This window comes from Panicum virgatum, chromosome 2N, assembly GCF_016808335.1.
Source record: "Panicum virgatum strain AP13 chromosome 2N, P.virgatum_v5, whole genome shotgun sequence".
NCBI lineage: Eukaryota > Viridiplantae > Streptophyta > Magnoliopsida > Poales > Poaceae > Panicum > Panicum virgatum.
The window spans coordinates 5,163,933-5,186,168 of NC_053146.1; the positions used below are offsets into that span (position 1 = coordinate 5,163,933).

Below are 22,236 nucleotides of genomic sequence, written 5' to 3' on the forward strand. Positions count from 1 at the left end.
TTGTTCTAGGACACCTGGCACGCACAGAGGCGCTGCGCGGGCGTGAATCGCTCCTGTGCGAGCAGTCGGCAGCTGTCTAAACCCGGATTAGAGTGCTACCGTATTATCCAACTTTAGTTACATCAAAAATTCTAACAAAAATATGAATAAATAGAGCACGTACCGTCATATAAAATTTGAGGTTGAACAAAATTTGTGCAAGAAGAAAAAAAATAAAACTTGCACTAAAGTAGTTGCGGATTAAACTGTTCATCTCATATCCATAACCAGCTATTATTCATAGGCTGATTTCTTTTTTTTTTGTTTCTGATTGTACAAGTTTCAGTTGCATCTCAAATTTCTCGAGATGGTAGTTGTTTGCATGATCTATCCATTCATATTATTGTTAGATTTTTTTGATGCACAAATTTTAGTGTAATTATAGTTAGTAACACGATAACATCCAAATGGATGGTAACACCAGAGATTTCTTCCGGTTTAACTTGTCTGACTTGCTCAAGCAAAGTCAGGAAAATTCACTAAACTATGTATGTGCCAACAGTAGCAGAGTTACTGTACTGATTTGAAAACCGAAGACGCGAGGCCCAAAGCCGCTCGCGTCGTCCCCGGCGCGGGCGACGGAGCAGACCTCCAACCCTAGCCGCCGCCGCCCCAAATCCTGCTCCCACCCGCTGCACCGCCGCCCGAGTGGGCCGCCGGATGTCGCGCGGCTCGTGGTGAAGGCGGCGGGGGGGGGGGGGGCTCTTCTCCCCTCTCCCTGGTGGTGCGGGGCGGGCGCGGCCGCCATGCCTCCCCGGAGATGCCTCACCGGCGCGGGGTCCTTTCGCGGCGGCGGAGGCTAGTGCCCCCGGATCCGGTGTCGCCCTGGTCGGATCTGGGGCCTGCGCGGCTGGGGCGCGCTGTAGTGTGTGGGGTGGGGGCGGCGGCCGGTGCTGCGTGGAGGCGGCGGTGGCTGCGGTCGGCACGGACGGCGGTGGTCGTGGATGGGGCTGGTGCAAGACGGCGGCAACAGCGGCGGCCGGTGCGGGGCGCGGCTTGCTCGGGGCTGGCAGCGGCCGGTCCAGGCCGTGGCTGGCTCGGGGCTGGTGCATGCGGCTTGTTCTGGCTGGCAGCGGCCGGTCCTAGCGGGCTGTGGCCGGCAGGGCCAGACTGAGGCTTGGCCGGGGCTGGCGTATGGCTGCGGCTATGGCGGAGCTCCTTTGCCTCTCTCCGTGATGGTACTGCTGGGTCGGCGTCATCTTGGTGGTGGAGCCGGGTGGTCTGTGCTGGGCGTTTCTAGCACGGAAGCATGCTTATGGCGTCGTGGTGGCGCTTTGGGCTGCGTCGGGTCTCCTTCCGGCAGTGACGTTGCGGAGGCAGCGGGGAGGTGGACTGTGCAGCAGGTTTGTGGTGAACCGGGCGAAAGCCTTCATCGACAGCTCCTGTTGGTGACAATGGTGGCGGCGCCTTAGTGCATCGCTTTCCCCGCTGGGGGCATCATTGTGGTGAGCTCCTCTACCATGTTGCTTGTGGATCTCAGGTGAAAACTCTGTCCAGTTCTGGACGAGTGACGACGGCGCCACCGGCGTCGCGCCCTTCGTGGAGGCGTCGCTTTTGAGACCCACAGCGATAGTGGATTTGCGCTTAGTCTGTGTTGGCAGGAAGGTGCAGAGGGACCATGGGTGCTGAGATCTTGAGCCGCTGCATGGTGCTGTGGTGATTCCGGTGTCGGCTGGACGGAGGTGTCGCTCTCATAGCGGTTTCAGATATCTGAGTCCTTGGCAGAGGAGTGCGAGGCGGTGGGAGAGGCGAGGCCCCCACACAGAGTGGTCAGGATCAGTGTTTTTCATCGTCGCTGCGACGGGAGTGTTCTGCTGAAGATCGACTGGGACTAGGGGATCGATGATCGTGTGTGTGTCTTGAGGGCGATTTGCTCATGGTGGAGGAGTTTCGAGTTGCCGCTATGGTTTGCAGCGGGCCGCGTTGGTGCGGCACAGCGTTGGCGACGACGGCGCAGCTAACAGTGGCTTCTTTTGGCTTCTCTCCCAGTTTGTGGTGGTGTAGCATTTTGTTGTGTGTGTTGTTTGCGTGCGTTATTTGTGTGGTGGCGGTGGTGGTGTTTCGTTTCGGCGCGTGATGTAAACTTGCTACCTTCTTAAATGACATGGCAGTGCTCCTGCCCTTTATTTCAAAAAAAATTGTACTAATTTGACTGTTCATATTTCACTGTAGCATCTCGCTGTATATCCCATCCATTCGTCTACAAACGAACGAGCGGGAACTACTTTGCTGACTTTGCTTCAGCACTTCAGAGAATCCACAGCGGCGGACCACGGCAGTGGGAGACACGAGGTCCATCGGGCAATGAGAGGAGATGCGAGACCCGGCTGGTGTGGGGTGGGAGTGGGGGGAGGAGCAGATTGAGCAGGGAGAACAATTCGCACCCTGAGGTGATTAGGCGCAAGCGTGTCATGTCTGTGTGCTATGCTAACTGGATAAAAATAGCAAATCTAAAAGTAAAACTTCTTGTCTGTGGTAGATATGTAGAGTTATTGTAAGAGTGGTTTTCGAGCGAGTGTCATTAGGGATGGCAACGAGTACAAAATATCCGCGCGCACACGGATACTAAATCTGATGGGCCCGGATACTGAGTCTGAGTTTGTGCTAGCGGGCACTGGTGCGGGTATGATTCTAAATCCAACATATATCTTCTAATGGGTTTGAAAATTTTATACCTGAATTTGCAAACCCATAGATCCACAAATAATGACTCTTATGATGTATCATGTATGACACTAGTTTATTATTTTCTCAGACTTATTTGTTTCCTCAAATAAATAGTGTTAACATGTTGTATGTTGGTCTATAATTTATTAGTGCCAAGATATAGAGGTGCATTCATGATATATTAATATTTACATGCTATTAAAATGTGCTTGTGTGTTTGATTTTCTAAAACTTGTGGGCACAGATACCAGATATATAACCTTCGTGGCTGGTTTCTCTTAGTGGTTTTCCTTGTTTTCTTCTTTGTTTATTTTGGATAACTTTTTGAAAAAGTATAGAAAATCACAACAATTATAAAATGAAAATTCACTTTTTTAATAACTAATTCATATCTAAATTTTCTATGGTTCAATTATGGTAAACATTTTTTATGATGAACTAATAACTATATGTCATAATAAAAATTTCATGTTAATTGGATCATGTATATTTGAGGAGTTGAAGAGTCTGATACAACTTGGAATTGAACTCTTGAATCTATAACTCAGGCTTACATGATTCAATGAGTAAAAAACTTTTACTGCAACTTAATCATATAATGATTAAACCATCATAAAATTTTTAACATAATTAGAACACAAAAAATGTGGATATGAATTAATTATAGTAAAAATATATATATCTAAAAGTAAAAAAATTACTAAATTGTTTCATATTATATATTCATAGCATATATCTACTCATGAGGAGTCCAATAAATTTAATTTTCCATTTTATATTTTTTTATAATTTTTTATAATTTCCGCAAGATTTTTCCAAAATATATAACAGAAAAGGAGGAAAATTACTAATAAAACCAGTTAAGAAGGTCATTTGTCCGGTACGGTGAGTTTTTGAAGTCAAAATACTCTATTTTCAAATGCAAGATCGAAACGTAACCGCCCACGGTCCGGAAAGATAAATAAGGCTTTTTCCATTTATACATTTTTTAGCCGAGGGGGGGCGGGCGGCCCCCTGCCGCCCCCTGCCGAGCGGTAGGGATCTATATGTAATTAAAATTTGAGTTCTATTGCATGGAGGCCCTTACCGTCCGGCAGGGGGGGCGGCAGGCAGGCCGACCGCCCGGCAGGGGGCGGCAGGCTCCCCCCAATATAAAAGCTGATGCCCCCCACACCTGCATTTTCAGCAAACAATATCCATAGAGGGAAAAAGGAGAGACGTGGTGTGAAGGAGGGAGTTGCAACAGTGAAGTCCTGTCGGATTCCGCACTTGTGATCTACAGGTAAGTTACGTATGAATCCATTAATATTGTAAAGCAATTTAATTTAATTAATGCTATAGTATTAAAATTTCATTTCAGTATTAAAATTTCAGTTTATTACAGACTTGTTTCTAAATTAATTATAAATTAAAATAGAATTAAGTTTTGGATAGTGAAATATAGTATTAAACTTGTTTCTAAATATTGCAGCATAAGGCAATGGCTGCCTCCAATTTTGGAGGATTTTCATGGATGGAAGAAAAATCTAGTATAATACTTGAGATCATGACACATCTTGTAATCAGTAAGAATTTAGATGTATTAGCGGATGGTACGATAGATATGGTGTTGTCAAAAATAGTTGAGTTTAAAGATTTCACATTATTTCGAGGTATTACAACGCAAAATGTAAAGAAACACCTGCTAGAACGTCGAAAGATATACATGAGGGTATGTGAACTAGCGAATCATCCTAATGTTATTGGATTCTTACAAAATACTTGTAAGATATGGATGCGGTCAGAGGTGTATGAGATGCACATTAAGGTAACTCTTATTCAGTTCTAATCCCGTCCGTCATTTGTAATCCATATTTACGAAATAGTAAAATTATTGTGTAATTATATGCTAGGATTATCCCGAGGACACGAAGTTGATTAACAAATCGATACCAAATTTCCGTAAATTGGTATTTATCTTCGGTGGACTTATGCCGCAAACTAGACGAAGGAGGTGGAGAAGATCTTCGGGTGATAGTTCTTGGCGTCCGCAAGAACAGATGACCGGGGGTTCGTCAAGTCATGCTGCACCACCTCAAGCACCAACTTGTGTTAACTGGGATAACAATATGGATGACTTCATGCCCCCCCAACCATGGCCTCCAACACATGATATTCCTCCCCCTGTACACGAACCTAGAACCAGAAAAAAGAGAAAGGGAAAGGCAAGAGGTTCGTCAAGTCATGCAGCATCACCTCAAGCACCAACTTATGTTAACTGGGATGACAATATGGATGACTTCATGCCCCCAAAACAATGGCCTCCAACACATGATGTTTGTCCCCCCTGTACATGAATCTAGAACCAGAAAAGAGAGAAAGGGAAAGTCGAGAGGTTCGTCAAGTCACGCTACACCACCTGCAGCACCACCATCTGTCAACTGGGATGACAACCTAGATGATTTCATGACATGATCTATAACATATGATGTTCATCGGTTTTAGATTGTGATATAAATTGTGACGGGACGGCAGACCTCCTGTACCTTTAATTGCAATACTTATATGTTTGATATGTTTGATTACAATGATTATATTTATTTGTGAATCTTGAATCTCGTGTGGCTCTATGATGTTTGATTACAATGATTATATTTATTTGTGAATCTTGAATCTCGTGTGGCTCTATGATACAGTACCACATAAGATACAATGAACGAAATATAAATAGAACGTTAAACAAAATACCACATAATATATTACATTGAAGGTTTCATTCGTTACAACCAAATTCAAGAGAAATACGCACTGCCAACTAATTAAACAAGACATCTAGACATAGTATATACATAATATACTTAGTTTCGTACACACAAATACATTGCAAGCTGTTGCGTGCACAACTAGATGCGGCGAATTTTTGTAGGTGGAGCCGATCCATCCGTCGGATTCCCAGAAAGTCCAGCTTCGGCAGCAGCAGTGGGTACTGAAAGCTGTGGGCACTTCTTGTAAGTGTGACCGTCTGCTCCACACAAGTTGCAACGTTTTTTCTTCTTTCAAACCTCGGACTCGTCCATTCCGTTCTGGATACGACGCGGCTGCCATCGGCCTATGCCCCTCTTCATAGCTGGATCTGGGATGAGCATTGGATGGAAATTTTGTTGAGTGAATTGTCCTATAATACCGATGCCGTATATCTCATGACACCAAGTCTTTGCAGTGACTTCCTTTGTGAAATAGTGAGAAACATATGACGCAGCATCTAACCCAGATACAGAACAAGCCGCGATGACATGGGAGCATGGTAAGTGATGCACCTTTGGCTTCTGGCATCTGCAGAACACCCTCCCGTCAATGGTTATCAAAACTTCTTGAACTACCATTTGTCTGCGGACACCCTGTCCGGTCCTGTCCCGGCATGATACCTCAAATCTTTGCTCTTTTCCATCTTTTTTTCCATGTACTCATTGACCCTTCCGCAAAAACGCACTCCTGGATCATGAAGTAAGCAAGCGGCTGATGCGTACCGCTCCCTAAAATACCTTACACATCCATACATGATGAACTCAACAATGCCAACAAGAGGAAATCCACGAACACGACGCATTACCATATTGTAACACTCGGCATGGTTGGTCGTCTCGATCCCGTAACGCCTCCTATCTGTGTCATACAGAAAGTGACCACTTCTCTTTAGGTGCACCATCAATCCACTGTGTAAATGGTTTAGCAGCTCGAACTAATGAATTTGTAGAACGTCTCCTGCTGGATGATGAGGTCTGGTTCTTAAGCAATTCGGCGCTCATGTCATCAATTATACCCCACAAAGCATCGAACTTCCTCTGCTGATTCTGAGTGCACAATCGTTTGAACAAATTCATCAAATCCTTATTCTTGAACCGCTCATAAAAATTAGCTGTCATATACCTCACACACCACCTACTGACAACATCTGGTCATATAGGAGGTGAAAATGGACTACCTTCTTGGAGCTGCCTTATAGCTGCAAGGAGACCTGCATGCCTATCACTGATAAGGCAAACATTAGGCCTTCCAGCAACAACGTGTTTCTTCAGACGTTCAAGAAACCAGTACCAGCTTTCTGTGTTCTCATTCTCAACAAAGGCAAAGGCGATGGAAACTATCTGCTTGTTGTAATCAATTCCGATCGCCGTCAATATTGTTCCCTTATATTTCCCTGTCAGAAAAGTGTCGTCAATACACAGAACAGGAAGGGAGTAAATGAAGGCCCTCACACATGCACCAATGCAGAAGAAAGCTCGCAGTAAAATGCTTGGCCCCCCTGACAAGTTCGGTACACTGTATGTATCAAAAGTACTTCCATAATTTCTGTGCGCAATTGCTTCAAGCATACGAGGTAGGTTGTCATATGAAGCCTCATAAGTGCCAAACCACATCTCAAACACTTTTTGTTTAGCCCGCCAAGCCTTTGCATAGCTGATCACATACTGGAAATTCTGTTCAATGTCCCTAATTATCAATGCAGGCTCGTAATCCATTTTGTCAAGAATCACCCCATATATATTCTTGGCCACGAAAGTAGATGTGATATTACAGTGATGTCCCACAACACCTGTCAATCTACAAGTATGTGGTGTAACAATTGAACTTCCCCTTATAGGCATGCACTCGCCATGTACAGTCTCTATCTGCACACCTCACCTCGTATTTTTTGCTGCTAGACTTCAACACTCTGAATTTCTTCCTTAGAGATATAACCCAGACCTTCACAGCATCCTTCACATCTTCAATGGTACGATACTTTGCCCCTTATATGACCTCATTCACTCTGTATTCAAACTCCGGACATCTAATATCTTATACCACTGGATTCTCAAAACCCTCTTCACGCCATTCACCTAGAACTGGGAAGCGCTCATCGTCCTCATCGTCCGATGAGTCCCCACATTGCTCTATTATTTGTGCATCCTGGTCTTCTTTCTCTATGTCCTCTACATTTCTAGGTATCCGCTCGCCTTCAACTGCTAAACCTTGTGGTTCTGGTTCTGGTTCTGGAGGTTGTACGTTCTCTTCTTCTTTATCCTCTTCCAACTCTTCATTGCAGTCATATGTTGTGTGTGTGTTGATCCTTCACCTAAATCACCGACCTTCTGGTGAATCTGAATTACCATTGCAAGAGGCCACCCTCTTTGAAGAGCTGTGTGCATGTAATGTTTCCATTCTTCCGTATTACTTATTAGCGCCAACTCCCAAAAATCCCCATTTGTTTCTCAGGAAGTCACGGTATGAACCGTAAGAAATGGGTTTTTGATTCACATTGAACTTCCCGTGAAGCCATTTGCGTATGGAATCAAAACTCCTCTCTAGGGGTTTATATAGACTGCACTGCCTTCGTTCCAATGCTGATAGATTTACTCCATAGGAATCACGAGTAATTCTATAGAAATCACCGTAATAAACTTGAAACACCACCTTGCTCGACATATCTGGCCATTCAAAGACTTAATTTTAATTAAACATGTTTCTAAAACCATGGTACGGCTTCAATTATAACCACTAATCCGAACCCTAAGCGGTTACAATTATAAAAAACACTAATCACAGAATTAAAAATATAAAAAATTTAGAATGATAAAGTTGAGAAATATTGGTTACCTGCGGTTCGGATCTAAAATCCGGCAGGGCTTCGCTGTTGCAACTCCCTCCCTCACCCCACGTCTCTCATTTTTCCCTCTATGGATGTTGTTTGCTGCAAATGTAGGTGGGGGGACCTCAGCTTTTATATTGGGGGGAGTCTACCGCCCCCTGCCGGGCGGTCGGTCTGTCTGCCGCCCCTCCACCAGGCGGTAGGGGACTCCATGCGATAGAACTCAAATTTTAATTACATATAAGTTCCTATCGCCCGGCAGTGGAGCGGCAGGGTATAAAACAGTAAATTGTGAAACCAAAAATATATTTCTATAAAAAATATTTTTAAAAAATAGAAAAAATAGAAAAAAGACAAACAAACAAGGGATTTTTGCAGTTGCAGACCGACTCGGACAAACTAGTTTCATACTCGATCGCCCGGCCTGGCTATAAAACTAGAGGCCTCCGTAATTAAAAAAAAAACTACAGGCTACAGCATCCGGGATCGCGGCTAGGGCTCATCGCAGGGCGGCGATGACGACAGCTGCCGGCGACTCATCCGACTCTGATGACCACGAGCTCCCCGAAAAAGAACCCGAGTTCATCATCCACATCGTGGACGATCACCGTCCGCCGGCCCCACCCCGCCAGATGCACAGGCCGCCGGCGGCTGTCGCCCACCTCCCGCCGGCGGCTGTCGCCCACCTCCCGCCGGCGGCTTATCAGCTCGACGGCGGCGGCAACGATGGCCCCAAGGAGTGCACGTGTTCCTTCTTCATCAAGGTACGCGCGGATGCTACGGTTGAATTATGAACTAGTCCATTGGCATGCCATCATGAAACAGTTATAGATTCATCTCGATCTTCTTGCATGCAGCTTGTCCACTTCCTTGTGGTGATGATCATGGCGGTGCTTTCGGCGACCCATGCTGCGCGCCTGCCGGAGGAGTACAGGACAGGCGGCGATCGTGTTCTATTACTTGCGGCCCCGATCGTCATTGGGGTTCTCGCCTGCTCGTGGATTCTGCTCACTTTCTTCGATAGAGAGTTGAGTCCTTGTTTAGATGTATAAAGTTTTGGATGTAAAATATCGTAGCACTTTCGTTTATATTTGATAATTATTATCTGATTATAAGTTAACTAAATTCAAAAGATTCGTCTCGCAAATTATAAACAAACTGTATAATTAGTTATTTTATTTAGCTACATTTAATACTTCATGCATGTATTTAAAGATTCGATGTGACAAGAAATCTTGTAAAATTTTGGAATTTTAAAAACAACTAAACAAGGGGTGAATGCCGGTCGTGTTCCTTGCGGATAATTATTCAGAGCCCGTATTTGTTTACTGATACCGTTACATGTTAGTATTGTTTTGCAAACGTTGGCCCTTATCGGAAAAAAAAAAAGAACTGCGACTACTTTCTTATACAGCACTGTCTGTAATAGTGATGTACAGTAAGTTGCATGGCAAATCTAGAGGTACAACTTTCATCTCCATCGTAATTGAATGAATCAAAATTTGTTAATGTGCACCGGCCAAAATAGAATATAAAGGACTAAAGTGGTTCACTAGTGCCAATCCAAGGTAAGCAATCTAATAAAAAAAAGTTAAAAAAAAAGAGATCTGGTGGGATCAGCAGGGCAGGATGAAAGTTTGGAGCAGACAAGCCACAGGCTACAGCTTCAGGGTCAGCACAGAGCATATATTCCTTCACCAAACAGGATATCAATACAGCATATGCCCAAGGATCAGTGACAGTTAAGCAAAAAGCATAAACAATTGCACCACAGGTCACAACCAGGGTTTACTTTTTCGGCGAAATTTCGGTAAAAATTTCGTTTCCGCTAGTAACCGGGAAGTGAAATTTCGGTATTTTTCGTTTTGAATTTGTAAAATTCAAAAAAATATATAAAAAATTGGGGAAAAATATGATTAAAAACTAGGTGTTTTTCTGAGCTTACTGGTGTCATGCATGATCAAAAACATGGAGATTTAGTCAGTCAAATAAATTTTTTTCCGCAGGTAGTAGAGCAGCTCGGTGCGGCGTCGTGACAACTCGAAAAACTTTGAACACGAAAGTTGTTCGTCATTTAAAACTTTACAACATTAGTTTTAGGCAAAAGTTCATTTAAGCCACGGTTTACAATTTATAACCAATTCACATGAATTGATAACCAATTCAAATCATGTTTGTCCTAGATTTAAAACAACTTTCAATTAGATCAACCAATATCCCTGAAATTTTATAGACATATCCGCAATAACAAGAATAATAAAAGTCTAGATGAGGCCTAAGAGAGAAAATGGAAGTTGTCACATGAAATGACAAGACTTTTAATTGGTAGTTTTTGAAATAATTAAATAACTTTCAAACCATTGCTCAAATGAAAAAGTTCCTGAAACAAAAGTTGTAGATCTCGAAAAACTGAACAAAGTTGGTATTCAAAAGTTTTTCATTTGACCTCGGGAACAGTAGGAAAATCACAACTGACATCATTTTCCGGTCGAAAATCACCGAATTTCGGTCGAAATCACCGAAATTTCGGTCAGAATTCATCGGAATTTCGTTTTTGAATTTGAATTCTCTTTCCGTTCGGAATTAGCGAAATTTGGCGAAATTTCAGCCGAAATTTCGTTTCCGGCAATTGGCGGGATTCGGTAAAAAAACGAAAAGGTAAACCCTGGTCACAACACCGTCACCATGTCGCTCTTACCTTCCGCAAATACCTGAACCCTCGACAGTCGACAGTACACATTAGTGTATCGTGGCACGATTAAAGCACTGGTCACACATCGAAAAAGGTCGCACCATGATCTCCACCGAAGATTGCTAAACCTACCACTTGTGAACAGACAAGTCAGAAGAAGTCAGCACTTGTACAGATAAGTCCAGCAAGAGTGTATCGGTAGATAAGAACTTAGCAAAATTGCCCCCAAGTCACCTGCAAGACAACAAAATGGCGCAGAGGACATTAGAAATATATACACCACATGGCACTAGAATTGTAAACAGCACTCGAAAATTTCGAAATACTTACTTGTAGCTGCCGCTCCTGTGCCACAGGAACAACAACATGGCAACTGCTGCGGAACCAAAAATACCCACTGGAACAACATAAGCGAGGTTGCCACGTAAAAAGTAGCAGAAAACTGAAACAAAAATAACTCCGATAGTGGTAAATGCAAGGAAAGCCGAGTGACGGCTTATGGTCTCCTGTTGGGTGGCACTCGTAAAAGGAACTGCAGCGACTCCAACCATCAAGGTAAAGAGTACTAAGCCAATTCCCCCGAGCACAAAAAAGGTTTCCCAATGAGATGCAGATCTGAAATGAGGGGCTTAGGATGCTGCAACTGCAACACAAGCACCAAGCAATGGAGACAGACGTGACGCCCAACTATTTACCTACAAAACAATAATTATTATACTTCAATATTTCTAATTTATTGTTCAAAAATCTCATAGACAGGAAACATGTTGAAACAAGTGCAAATTCCACAACTTACTGAGGATCCAAAAGGTATGGACCGATAGAAGCGAAGCACCCTTTCCATGCCCCAGCAGCTCCTGCTGCTGCTACCCTGTCCAGGTTAAGCGCGTTTACCTGAAAACATGAAGAAGTTAAAACTCTAAACAATTACTGCGAATATTCCAGAAAAAAAAACCTAACTATCTGTTGGGAAGCCTAATTTTGAAAAAAAAAACGTGAATTTTTTGTTGTTTTTGTTGACACATGAGGCCTAACCAAAGTTGTTTTCGTTCACAAAATATTGTTATTTATTCTAAAATGCTAAACAAGATGAAAACTATGAATTATCAGGTTGATGAATTGACGAATTATGTCAATAAACTACAGAAGTAGAGCTGATTGTTGGCACATGCTTGGTCTCTAATGTTTTAGTCAAGCGTTCTTTATAATCATTAACACTGCATTTATTTCGTGACCTGCTATTGGGACCAAGGAAAATTCAGTTTCAGGAGGGAGAGAAAACAATCACACTGAGGGAGAGAAAACAATCACACTCCAAGAAATCCTACCTAACCCAGTTTCTATAGAGGCTATGACAGCTCAGCAATTGTGGAAGAGCTGTAAGGCAAATGACATATGGGCATTTGCAATTGTGGACAAAGTGACTGAAAACCCCAAGCCAGAGGTCCCTGAACCTATACAGCGGCTTCTGCAGCAGTACAAGGATATCTTCAATGATCCAAAAGGGTTACCCCCCACCAGAGCATATGACCATGCTATCCCATTACAACCAGATGCAGTGCCCATCAATTGCAGGCCTTACAAATACTCTCCTCAACATAAAACGGAAATTGAAAAACAAGTGAAGGAGCTTCTAGAGGCTGGCTTGATCACCCATAGTAACAGCCCTTTTGCATCCCCAGTTTTGCTAGTGCAAAAAAAAAAAGATGGCAATTGGAGATTCTGTGTAGATTACAGAAGATTGAAGATTGAATGCCCTGACTATCAAAAAAGGTTTCAATGCCAATGATTGAAGAAATCTTAGATGAATTGGCAGGGTCTAAGTATTTCACAAAACTGGATAGGGAATCTGGATACGATCAAGTGAGGATGTTGGTGGAAGATGAGTATAAAACAGCTTTCAAGAATCAAGACACATCACGGACATTATCAGTTCAAAGTGATGCCATTTGGTCTAACAAATGCACCTCCACATTCCAGTGCATTATGAATGAAATCCTGAAGCCCTTTCGTAGGAAGTTTGTCTTGGACTCCGTTTGGATGTCGATATTGGAGGGCATGGAATTGAATTGGGTTCAATACCAAATCAACCATGGTATTGAAATCAGATACAATTCTAATTCTATTGTTTGGATGTCATTGTATTAGAGTACAAGCATGGAAAATAACTCAATTCATTTTTATGTTTGGATGTACAAGCATGGAATTGGTATTTGTTCCCATCTTCCACCTGGCCGAAGAACACTACTCCGGCAACAGTCGCTGCCGTCACGGCACACAGGAGAGTGGTGGCGCCCCTCTTGGATTCACGCGCCCCTCCTAGATCCACACGACCAGAGGGGAGCAGAAGAGGTGCTCACCGGCGGAGGGCTCTCCCACGGACGGAGGTAATGGAGGAGTTACATGGCTCGCCGGCGTAGGGGCACGGGCTCACTGCAGAAGGAGGTCAGGGGAGGGGCGGCGCGGCTCCTCGCTCACCCTGCGGCCTTCTTCTCCTCCCGCTCGGGCGCGTCGGCGGAGGGAGCCGCCGGGGAGGAAGATGGAGGAGGGCGCCCCGGCCATGGCGGCGTGGCCCGCCGGCAGAGGGAAGCGATGGCGGCGCGACTTGCCGGCGGAGGAAGGGGGAGAGCGGCGCAGCTCACCGGCGGAGGGAGGGGGAGGGCAATGCAGCTCGATGGCCCGCCAGCGTAAGGGGGGCGGTGGCGCGACTCGCTTGTAGAGGAGAGAATGTTGGTCGTCGGTGGGAGAGAGGGTGAGAGACGCGAGGAGGTCGGGGAAAGACAATGCCCTCCAATACGGAGGAGCCCGGCTCGGTATCGAGACTGGGGGCACACGCGTGGGATGAATGCCGGTTGACATTAAGATTGATTTCCAATTCCGAATTCTAAGTCATCCAAACAGTTGGCATTCGCAGCTGCCAATTCCAATTCCGAATTCCGAGCCCTAATATCTACATCCAAACGCTACCTTGGTGTTTTTGGATGACATCTTGATCTATAGCCCAACTTTGAAGGATCATGAGCAACATGTGCAGCAGGCCTTTGAGGTGCTAAGAGAACATCATTTTTTTTCTGAAAGTCAGCAAATGCTCTTTTGCTCAACATAGTTTGGAATATCTTGGCTATATCATTTCTCAGGATGGGGTGGTCACAGACCCAAACAAGACGAAGGCCATGCTGGATGCTGCAATGGCCAAGGCCTAGTACTATCACTGAAGTGAGAGGATTCTTAGGTCTCACAGGATATTACAGAAAATTTGTGAGACATTATGTGTGCTTGCCAAACCTCTGACCCAGCTGTTACCAAAAAAAACATTTTGAGTGGAATGATAAAGCTGAAAAGGCATTTTTGGCTTTGAAATCAGCTATGATATCAAACCATAGCTGATTTCAAACCCCAGTACTAGCATTGCCAAATTTTCAGGAACTATTCACTATTGAAACAGATGCTTGTGGTGCTGGCATTGGGGCTGTGTTGATACAAAAAGAACAGCCAGTGGCCTTTTTGAGCAAGGCACTTGGTGACAAACACAAACAACTATCTATTTATGAGAAGGAGTTTTTGGCTCTGCTGATGACTGTGGAGAAGTGGAGGCAATACTTGCAAGAACAGGAGTTTGTCATAAGAACAGATCGGCGCCGTTCGGATGGCTGGCTGGATGGCTGCACCAATTGGGTGGGCCAGAACTCTCTGCTTTACAGACCAAGATCATTTCAGCCTTTCACTCATCACCAATTGGGGGGCATTCTGGTGTGTATGCCACATATCAGAGAGTCAAACAGCATTTCACTTGGAAAGGGCTGAAGCAGGCAAGCAGCAGGTGGAATCTCTTGTGCAGCAGTGTGAGGTATGCCAAAAAAGCAAAACATGTCCACACTCACCCTGCTGGTAAGTTGCAACCCCTTCCTATTCTTGCTGGAGCATGGCAGGATTTATCCATGGACTTTATAGATGGCCTACCAAAGTCCGACGGATATAGTGTGATAATGGTTGTGGTAGACAGGTTGACCATTTTGCACATTTTTTGCCTGTCAGACATCCTTACACTGCCCGGGTAGTGGCTAGACTGTTCCTGGATACGGTGGTGAAACTACATGGTTTTCCTCGTACCATAGTTTCTGATAGGTGCAAAATATTTTTGAGCCACTTCTGGAGAGAATTGTTCAAGCTTTATGGTGTTGAATTGGCTTTTAGTACAGCTTATCACCCACAAACCGATGGGCAAACTGAGAGAATCAACCAATGTTTGGAGATGTACCTTCGTTGTGCAGTGCATGAATCCCCAAAACAATGGAAGTTGTGGCTGCCTTTGGCTGAGCTGTGGTACAATTCCTCATTCCACACAGCTTTGGGTTGTTCACCATTTAAAGCTCTCTATGCTTATGAGCCAAATTTGAGTTTATCCCCACTGCATACTCAGTCTGTGTCACAGGATGTTCAAACATTGATCCAGGACAGAGCAGCATTTGTTGAATGCCCAAACAAGGATGAAGTTTCAGGCTGACAGAAAGAGATCTGAACTGCAGTTCCAACCAGGGGAGCAGGTCCTTTGAAGCTACAATCATATGTGCAAACTTCAGTTGCTAACAGATCCTACCCGAAGCTAGCTTTCAAGTATTATGGTCCATATACTGTTTTGAAGAGAGTGGAGTTGCCTAAGGTGAGAGATCTCTCTGCTGTTGACACTGTCCCTGAATCTGTCATGGAGAACGTGCTTGGTGAATAAATGAAATGTGGCCATACCACAAGTTAAGGTGAAATGGATGCATCTGCCAGAGGAAGCAGCGACCTGGGAAGACTATAACATTCTGATGGCGTGGTTTCCAGGTGCTCTTGCTTGCGGTCAAGCAAGTTCTTTGGCTGGGGGAGATGTCACGGCTACGAAATGAAGACGTCATGTGTGGGAGAAAGCGTAAAGTAGAGAGTGTGTGTAATCTGTGCTGACAGGTGGGCCTGTGCCTGTGGCGTGTGCGATCAGCTTAAAGGCCAGTGCTCTGTAACGTGAGAGGCATGTAATTTCTGAACTCAAACTCAATCGAAAGGAAAGGAGAGATTCATCTCTGCTCCATTCTTGTGCTAATTCTCACGCCGGCGAATATCGTCGGCCATGGGCGTTACAATATGCACCCATTTCCAAAAAAATAGCTTAAAACTACTAGTGCGCAGTTCTCTACTGCTCTCTAATTTGAACTGAAGCATTCTATAATTGGGTCAGAATCAAATGATGCCTTCCTATGCGCCAATATTAGCGCTCACCTTATTTCAGGCCTGCTGTTTTTCTTATCCAAACAAGGGGCATAAAGTTTTCTTACATTATATAGGTATTCTTATGCACTAGGAATGCAATTAAGTACATAAAAATTTGCAATGCCTAAACCCCAACTACAATTTACCTGCGGCTGTGGGTTTGCTGCGGGAGGCGGGAAACCGGCGGGCGCCACATCCGGTTCGACTGGCACAGCGGGTGGGATCGCGGGGGCCGGCGCATGCAGCAAAGCAGGTGGGAACGCGGCAGCCGGGGCATACATGGCGGCCATGAACGCCGCTCCCTGCACCCCTGCGGCAGCTCCCGCCGCCGCCGCCGCCTGCACTTGCCTCAAGTCGGCCTCCGTAAGTACTCGCCGGTGCGCTGGAGGTAGATGGCGAACCAGCGTGCGGACCGCATTGTCCGCTCCTTCCGCCGCGGCGTACGCGGCGTTGGAGATGGACAGCACGCCGCCCACCATGAGCGGAGCTGGAGCCGCGCCTCCTCCCCCTGCTCCATCTCCAGCTGCAGGATCAGCAGCAGCCGCCGCCGCCTCCTCCACCCGGTAAGCCTCCATCAATGCGCTGCGCGCTCCCAGAGCCGCGGCCTCCGCAAAAGCGAAAACAACGGCACTCTCCTCGTCGCCATTGTTGACGAAGACACGCCGGGACCCGAGGACATTGCCCATCTTCGGCGGTTCGGCGGGGATCGGCTAGATTCGATCTAGGGTTTACGATGTCTAGGGAGACCGGGAGGGAGAGTTCGAATTGCGGAATTTTGAGGGGGCGCTGTTTGTTTGGGGGCGCGCGATGCGAGTACGGAAGAGAAGAGAACGGGGGCGAGCTCGCGAGCGCGACCAGGCAGCAAGGGCCCGACTCCTCGTGGCTCCTTTTGTTTCTCTCCGTTTCTATTTCCATTCTATTTTTTTATTTCCGCAATTAGTAATTTCCAAGCAAAAAATTATTTCCCACTTTTTCCGCGGAAGGAAAGCGTAGGGGGCAAGAGAGAAAACATCGATCAATGAAAAGTTGAAATGGGATTTGATAGAACATTTCCGATGTTTGAATCTTGCTCAAAAAAAAAAAACTTGCTCTTGCTCATTTCCCACCAATTGAAACGCAAAAGTGGGTTATGGATGAGATACAGGTGAGGAACATGGAAATTTACATTTTTGCCCTTTATAATAGCGTTATTTTGAAAGGACATTTTGGCCATTTAAGCTCATTTTCTTTCTCTATTCCATACCTATCTCATTTTAACCAACTCCATTTCCTTTTCCCTTTCCTAAACTCAACCCAAACGCCGCAGTGTGCATAGGCCTGCTAGCGGGGCGAGCTCAGATGCGGATTTTGGGGCGGGTTTTTGAATGGGGATCCGTTTGTAGGGTAGTAACGGGTTTATAGACTAACGGGTTGGGGCGGGGTGGGCTTCATTTGCGGGTTGGGGCGGGGTGGGTGCGGTCCTGCTCCCGCAAGAAGGCGACACCACCGCCGTCGCCGTCGCCGCTACCGGCCACCGTCGCCGCCGCACCTCTCCTCCTCCGACGTCCACAGATCGAGGTACTCCTCTTCCACCTTGCATCTCCATCTCCTCCGCATCACCCCTTCCTCTTCCTCAACGGCTCACTGGCTCCCTTCCTCCTCTTCTTGCAAGATGCCAAGATCTGTGGGGGAGGTGCTGTAGGCACGACGGGATCGCCGGATCTGTGGCCGCCGGCTTCGCCTTCTTCCAGGCTGCCACTGGATCTGGGGAACTGAGAGGCCGGCCACCGTCTTCTTTCTCGGCCGCTCGGCGTGCTCTGTCTCTCCCTATTTCGCTGCTGCTGCTGCTGCTCTTAGCCGGGCCGGCCAGAGAGAGACGACCAGCGGATCGCCTGGGGAAGAAAGAGGAGGTGAAGGTGGTGATAGAGATCGGAAGGGATAAGGAGTGTTTCCCATGGGGAACTGCTTAGGGGGCAGCTCCTACTCCTACGTCAACAAGGTCTCCTCCACTGCAAGGCCGGGTGAGTCCAGTCCACTGCTTCTTGCCTTGCTCTCTCTCTGCATCCTCCTTCGACATGCAGATAGGAGATGCATGCTTGTTGCTTGCTCTCTAGTATTAAGATCCAACTTAAAAGTGGGGGCAAGAGGTCAGAATTATTTCATTCATAAATACTGTAAGAACGGAGGTAGTGCTTGCCATGGAGTAATCATAAGTCAACCACATTTGCTTGCTGCTAGCTGTGAGACTAATTGAATGACCTGGCAATTAGTTGTATAACTGGAAGCATGTTAGTCCAAAAAGAATAGCATACAGCTCTGCAAACATTAGATGGTGCAGTTTGGTACCCATCTAAAATCAAGCAGTGTGCCAGTACTAATTACTATTACTACTTATGCTCACAATATTCTGGAAGCTAAAGACTCAACCAGCAGCTCTAAGCCTGCAAGCTCTGGGTCAGGTAGTGTCTTCTCAACCTGGCAAATTGTATTATCTTTCTTCGAGAACAGCTTATCAAATGCTCCCACAATATAAATCCATCTACAGTCCATTTGATTTATTTAACTTTTTCTGAATAGAACACTGAACATATGCTTCAAAAATAGAGATAAGAAAACACCGAAGATATTATGCCTGCATGTAATTTTGAACAATGCATTTTCTATTACTGCTGAAGCAGCAGAGATAGGTTGTTCTATTACTGCATGTAGTTGCATTTTGCTGGGAACCGCATAAGAAACCTAATACTTGCATTTTTGCTGGGAAGTTGTTCGTCCGGCCAATGTAGCTTATCTTTTCTATACAAGCAGTATCTCTGAACCTATATTTGAACAACATTCCTTTTATTTTGTTACAGTTCTGTTTTAAATCAATACAACCAAGGGTACGCCAAGCTGCCGCCGACCGCGCCGACGGCCAAGCCGCCGCCGACCCGGATTCATCTGCACCAACAGATCACAGAGTCACAGAGAAACATCTCGAGGTAATCCCAACTTTAAGTATTTCTCCCCATCTTATATATGAATTTTACATGTTTCGATCTAAGCTACTGCATGCACCTATGAATCTAGTAGAACTATGATTGGCAGATAGAGTATACTCTCAGCTGTTGCAAGTTTAAGCTTTTACTTTTCAGTGAAATCAGTTAGCTTTTGGTTGGGCCTTGGCAACACGTGCTTACTGGTTTGGTTTCAATTCATGAGCTGTGCATACTTCCTGTTGCACATGGACCATGCCTTTCTCATGTTCTAGTAAAGAAAGATTATTTTGTGAAAGTGTCCAGACTTGAAAGTGTACTGTTAATTTGTGTTTAGCTCCTGTTGCATTTTGGGAACTGTACATTGCAAATCCCTTTTCTGAATTGGAGGTGTGAAGCTTGTAGGATTTACTGATAGATAAAACTTGGCATCATGATTTCTAGATGTTGTTATTTGTCACCTCCTAGCTTTGCTTGTTTTCTATTAGTACTAGTTTGTGAAATCAATGATTGGCATAACCATTAATTATTTTTCAGACTGGCAGCTATTTTTGCTGTTCAAATAGCTGCTGATATTGCTGCATTTCATGTATATTGCTGTGTATAGCTGCTGATATTGCTGCACTTGGCACTGCTGATATTGCTGCTAGTACTAGACTGCTATAGTACTGAAAGGTTTCCTTTAGAGTTTAAGAGCTCTACAACAAGATAACCCATGCATGTTTAACTTCTAAAAATATGCCTTTTCAAAATAGATGTCTTCTCTTCAGTTAGAGGCCTCTGGCACAAGTGAGAGCACTGATAATAGTTCGTCACAAACACCAAATAGAAGGGCACCAATCTGGGAGTATTATGAGCCGGAATTGGTCAGGATAGATGGTGCACTAAAAGCAATTTGCAAGTACTGTGGAACAAAGTTGATTGCAAACAGGAAATCTGGTACAAACAGCCTTAGAACTCACATTGCAGAGTACTGCCCCAAAGTCCCTAGTGATGATAGGAACAGATTTGTCGCTACAATGAAGAAAAAGCCAGATGGTCCATTCACCTTTAATAAGCAGAGAAGTCGCGACCTGATGATTGCATGGATTGTTAGAGCTGATGTAGCATTCAACAAGTTTGATGATGAAGGTTTTGAGCCTTGGATGGAGTCACTGCAACCCACTTTTAGCGGCATAGGGAGACAAACGATTCGTAATGATTGTGTTGCTAAGTTTGAGAGAGCAAAGATAGAATTACGAAGTGAACTTCAGAGTCTTAGCTCTCGCATATGCTTCACTTCGGATCTTTGGACATCAAACCAAAAGTTGGGATATCTTTATGTTACAGCCCACTATATTGGCCCTGATTTTGTTTTGAAGAAAAAGATAATTGCATTTAAGGATGTGAAGTATCCACATACAGGTGTTGCTATTGAGGAAGCCATTACAACTATTCTGACAGACTATGGAATCAAAGAGAAGATGTTCACAATAACACTGGACAATGCAGCAAACAACAAGACAGCTTGCGATCTTCTACAAGAAAGCGGAAAGCAAGACATGTTATTTGGTGGTGAGCATCTTCTTGTTAGATGTTGTGCTCATATACTCAACATTCTTGTGCAAGACGGTATGAATGTTGCTAGTGCTGTGATAGAATTGATAAGAGACCTGATTAGGAACATTAACTCATCACCAGCGCGTATCCAGAATTTCAATGAGATAGCTCAAAGAGAAGGTCTTGCTGCAAAGGCTGGTTTAGTCCTTGATGTTCCAAATCGTTGGAACTCAACATATGCCATGATTATGGAGGCAGCAAAGTACAAGACCGTCTTGAAGCGATATGCCACAGCAAACCAGCAACCATTTCCAACCGAATCTGAGTTTAGTATAGTTGAGTCCATTGGTGAATTCCTTGGAGTTTATGAAGAAACTACCAGGGCGTTCTCAGCTGATAGATATCCAACATCCCACATGTTCCTGGATAATGTGCTTTGCATCCATCAAACTCTGAGAAGTCCAGAATGGCACAAGGATCAGTTTATCACTGATTTGGCAAATGCAATGGATAAGAAATTTGATAAGTATTGGAATGGAAATTACAATATGCTCCTTCCTATTTGCATCATACTTGATCCAAGAAAGAAACTTGACCTCCTTGACTTCTTCTATGAGAAAGTGTGCAGCAACTTTATTGACATTGAAATTAGCACAAATATGGTTAAAGAGTGGCTTCACAAGTATTTTAGGAAGTATGAAGAGGTTATAAGAAGAAATGAAACAAATGTGGTGTCACAAACTGCACAGTCCACAAACATGGTGAACCGTTCTCCAGTGCTAGTGCTTGGAAAAAGAAGACTGGAACAAGAATTTGCTGAATACAGGAATCGGAGGAGAGGGACTAGGATTGAAAAATCAGAACTTGATGCATATCTAGAAGAGCCACCAGTGAGACCAGATGAAAGATTTGAAATTTTGACTTGGTGGAAAACAAACTCCAACAAGTATCCTGTGCTGTCAGCAATGGCACGTGATTTTTTAGCAATTCCACTCAGCACTGTTTCGTCTGAATCTGCATTCAGCTTGAGCGGTCAGATTCTTAGTGACAATCGAAGCTCAATGAAATCAGAAACTCTTCAAGCTTTGGTCTGTTGCAAAGATTGGTTGTACACATATCCCACCAATGAAGTGAGTTAGGGAATTCTGAGAAGCTTATCCTTTGCACGGTCAGACTTCTTATCCCTGCTCTTAGTTCTTTTCAGTTAACCGAAATGTAGCAGAAAATGTTTCTTCCATGTAATTTCAGTGTACAATGTTCCATCATATAATTTCAGTACGCATTCTATTAAGGTTTAGAACACTTATAGTAAAATCGTAATAGTCAACAGAAAAAAACAACTGAGTAACCTGCATTCTTCTGTAGTTCTCTGAAATTTGCCCCAAGCATAAGCTTCTATAAGCATTTAACTGATTGCCCGACAAATGACTTCTATAGTTCTGAAACTATGTCCCATGCATATGTAGAGTTCCTCTAAAACTGGTTCAGCC

General features: G+C 44.6%; 3 protein-coding genes across 3 annotated transcripts; 2 read left to right on the forward strand and 1 right to left on the reverse strand.

Moving 5' to 3' along the window:
- The first annotated feature begins 8,812 nt into the window (after nucleotides 1-8,812).
- LOC120658789 lies at nucleotides 8,813-9,377 on the forward strand. The gene is made up of 2 exons (XM_039936974.1): nucleotides 8,813-9,078; nucleotides 9,172-9,377. Exons 1-2 carry the CDS (start codon nucleotides 8,830-8,832, stop codon nucleotides 9,364-9,366), a joined length of 444 nt encoding a protein of 147 aa, XP_039792908.1. The 5' UTR covers nucleotides 8,813-8,829; the 3' UTR covers nucleotides 9,367-9,377.
- Nucleotides 9,378-11,008: 1,631 nt separating this feature from the next.
- LOC120659429 (homeobox protein Hox-A13-like) lies at nucleotides 11,009-17,091 on the reverse strand. Its single transcript, XM_039937571.1, has 4 exons — nucleotides 16,400-17,091; nucleotides 11,803-11,900; nucleotides 11,337-11,701; nucleotides 11,009-11,240 (listed from the first exon to the last, which is right to left on the reverse strand). Exons 1-3 carry the CDS (start codon nucleotides 16,937-16,939, stop codon nucleotides 11,698-11,700), a joined length of 642 nt encoding a protein of 213 aa, XP_039793505.1. The 5' UTR covers nucleotides 16,940-17,091; the 3' UTR covers nucleotides 11,009-11,240; nucleotides 11,337-11,697.
- A 1,067-nt stretch (nucleotides 17,092-18,158) lies between these two features.
- On the forward strand, nucleotides 18,159-21,929 carry LOC120659430 (zinc finger BED domain-containing protein RICESLEEPER 2-like). Its single transcript, XM_039937572.1, has 4 exons — nucleotides 18,159-18,253; nucleotides 18,628-18,691; nucleotides 19,088-19,213; nucleotides 19,963-21,929. Exon 4 carries the CDS (start codon nucleotides 19,963-19,965, stop codon nucleotides 21,883-21,885), a length of 1,923 nt encoding a protein of 640 aa, XP_039793506.1. The 5' UTR covers nucleotides 18,159-18,253; nucleotides 18,628-18,691; nucleotides 19,088-19,213; the 3' UTR covers nucleotides 21,886-21,929.
- Nucleotides 21,930-22,236: the final 307 nt, after the last annotated feature.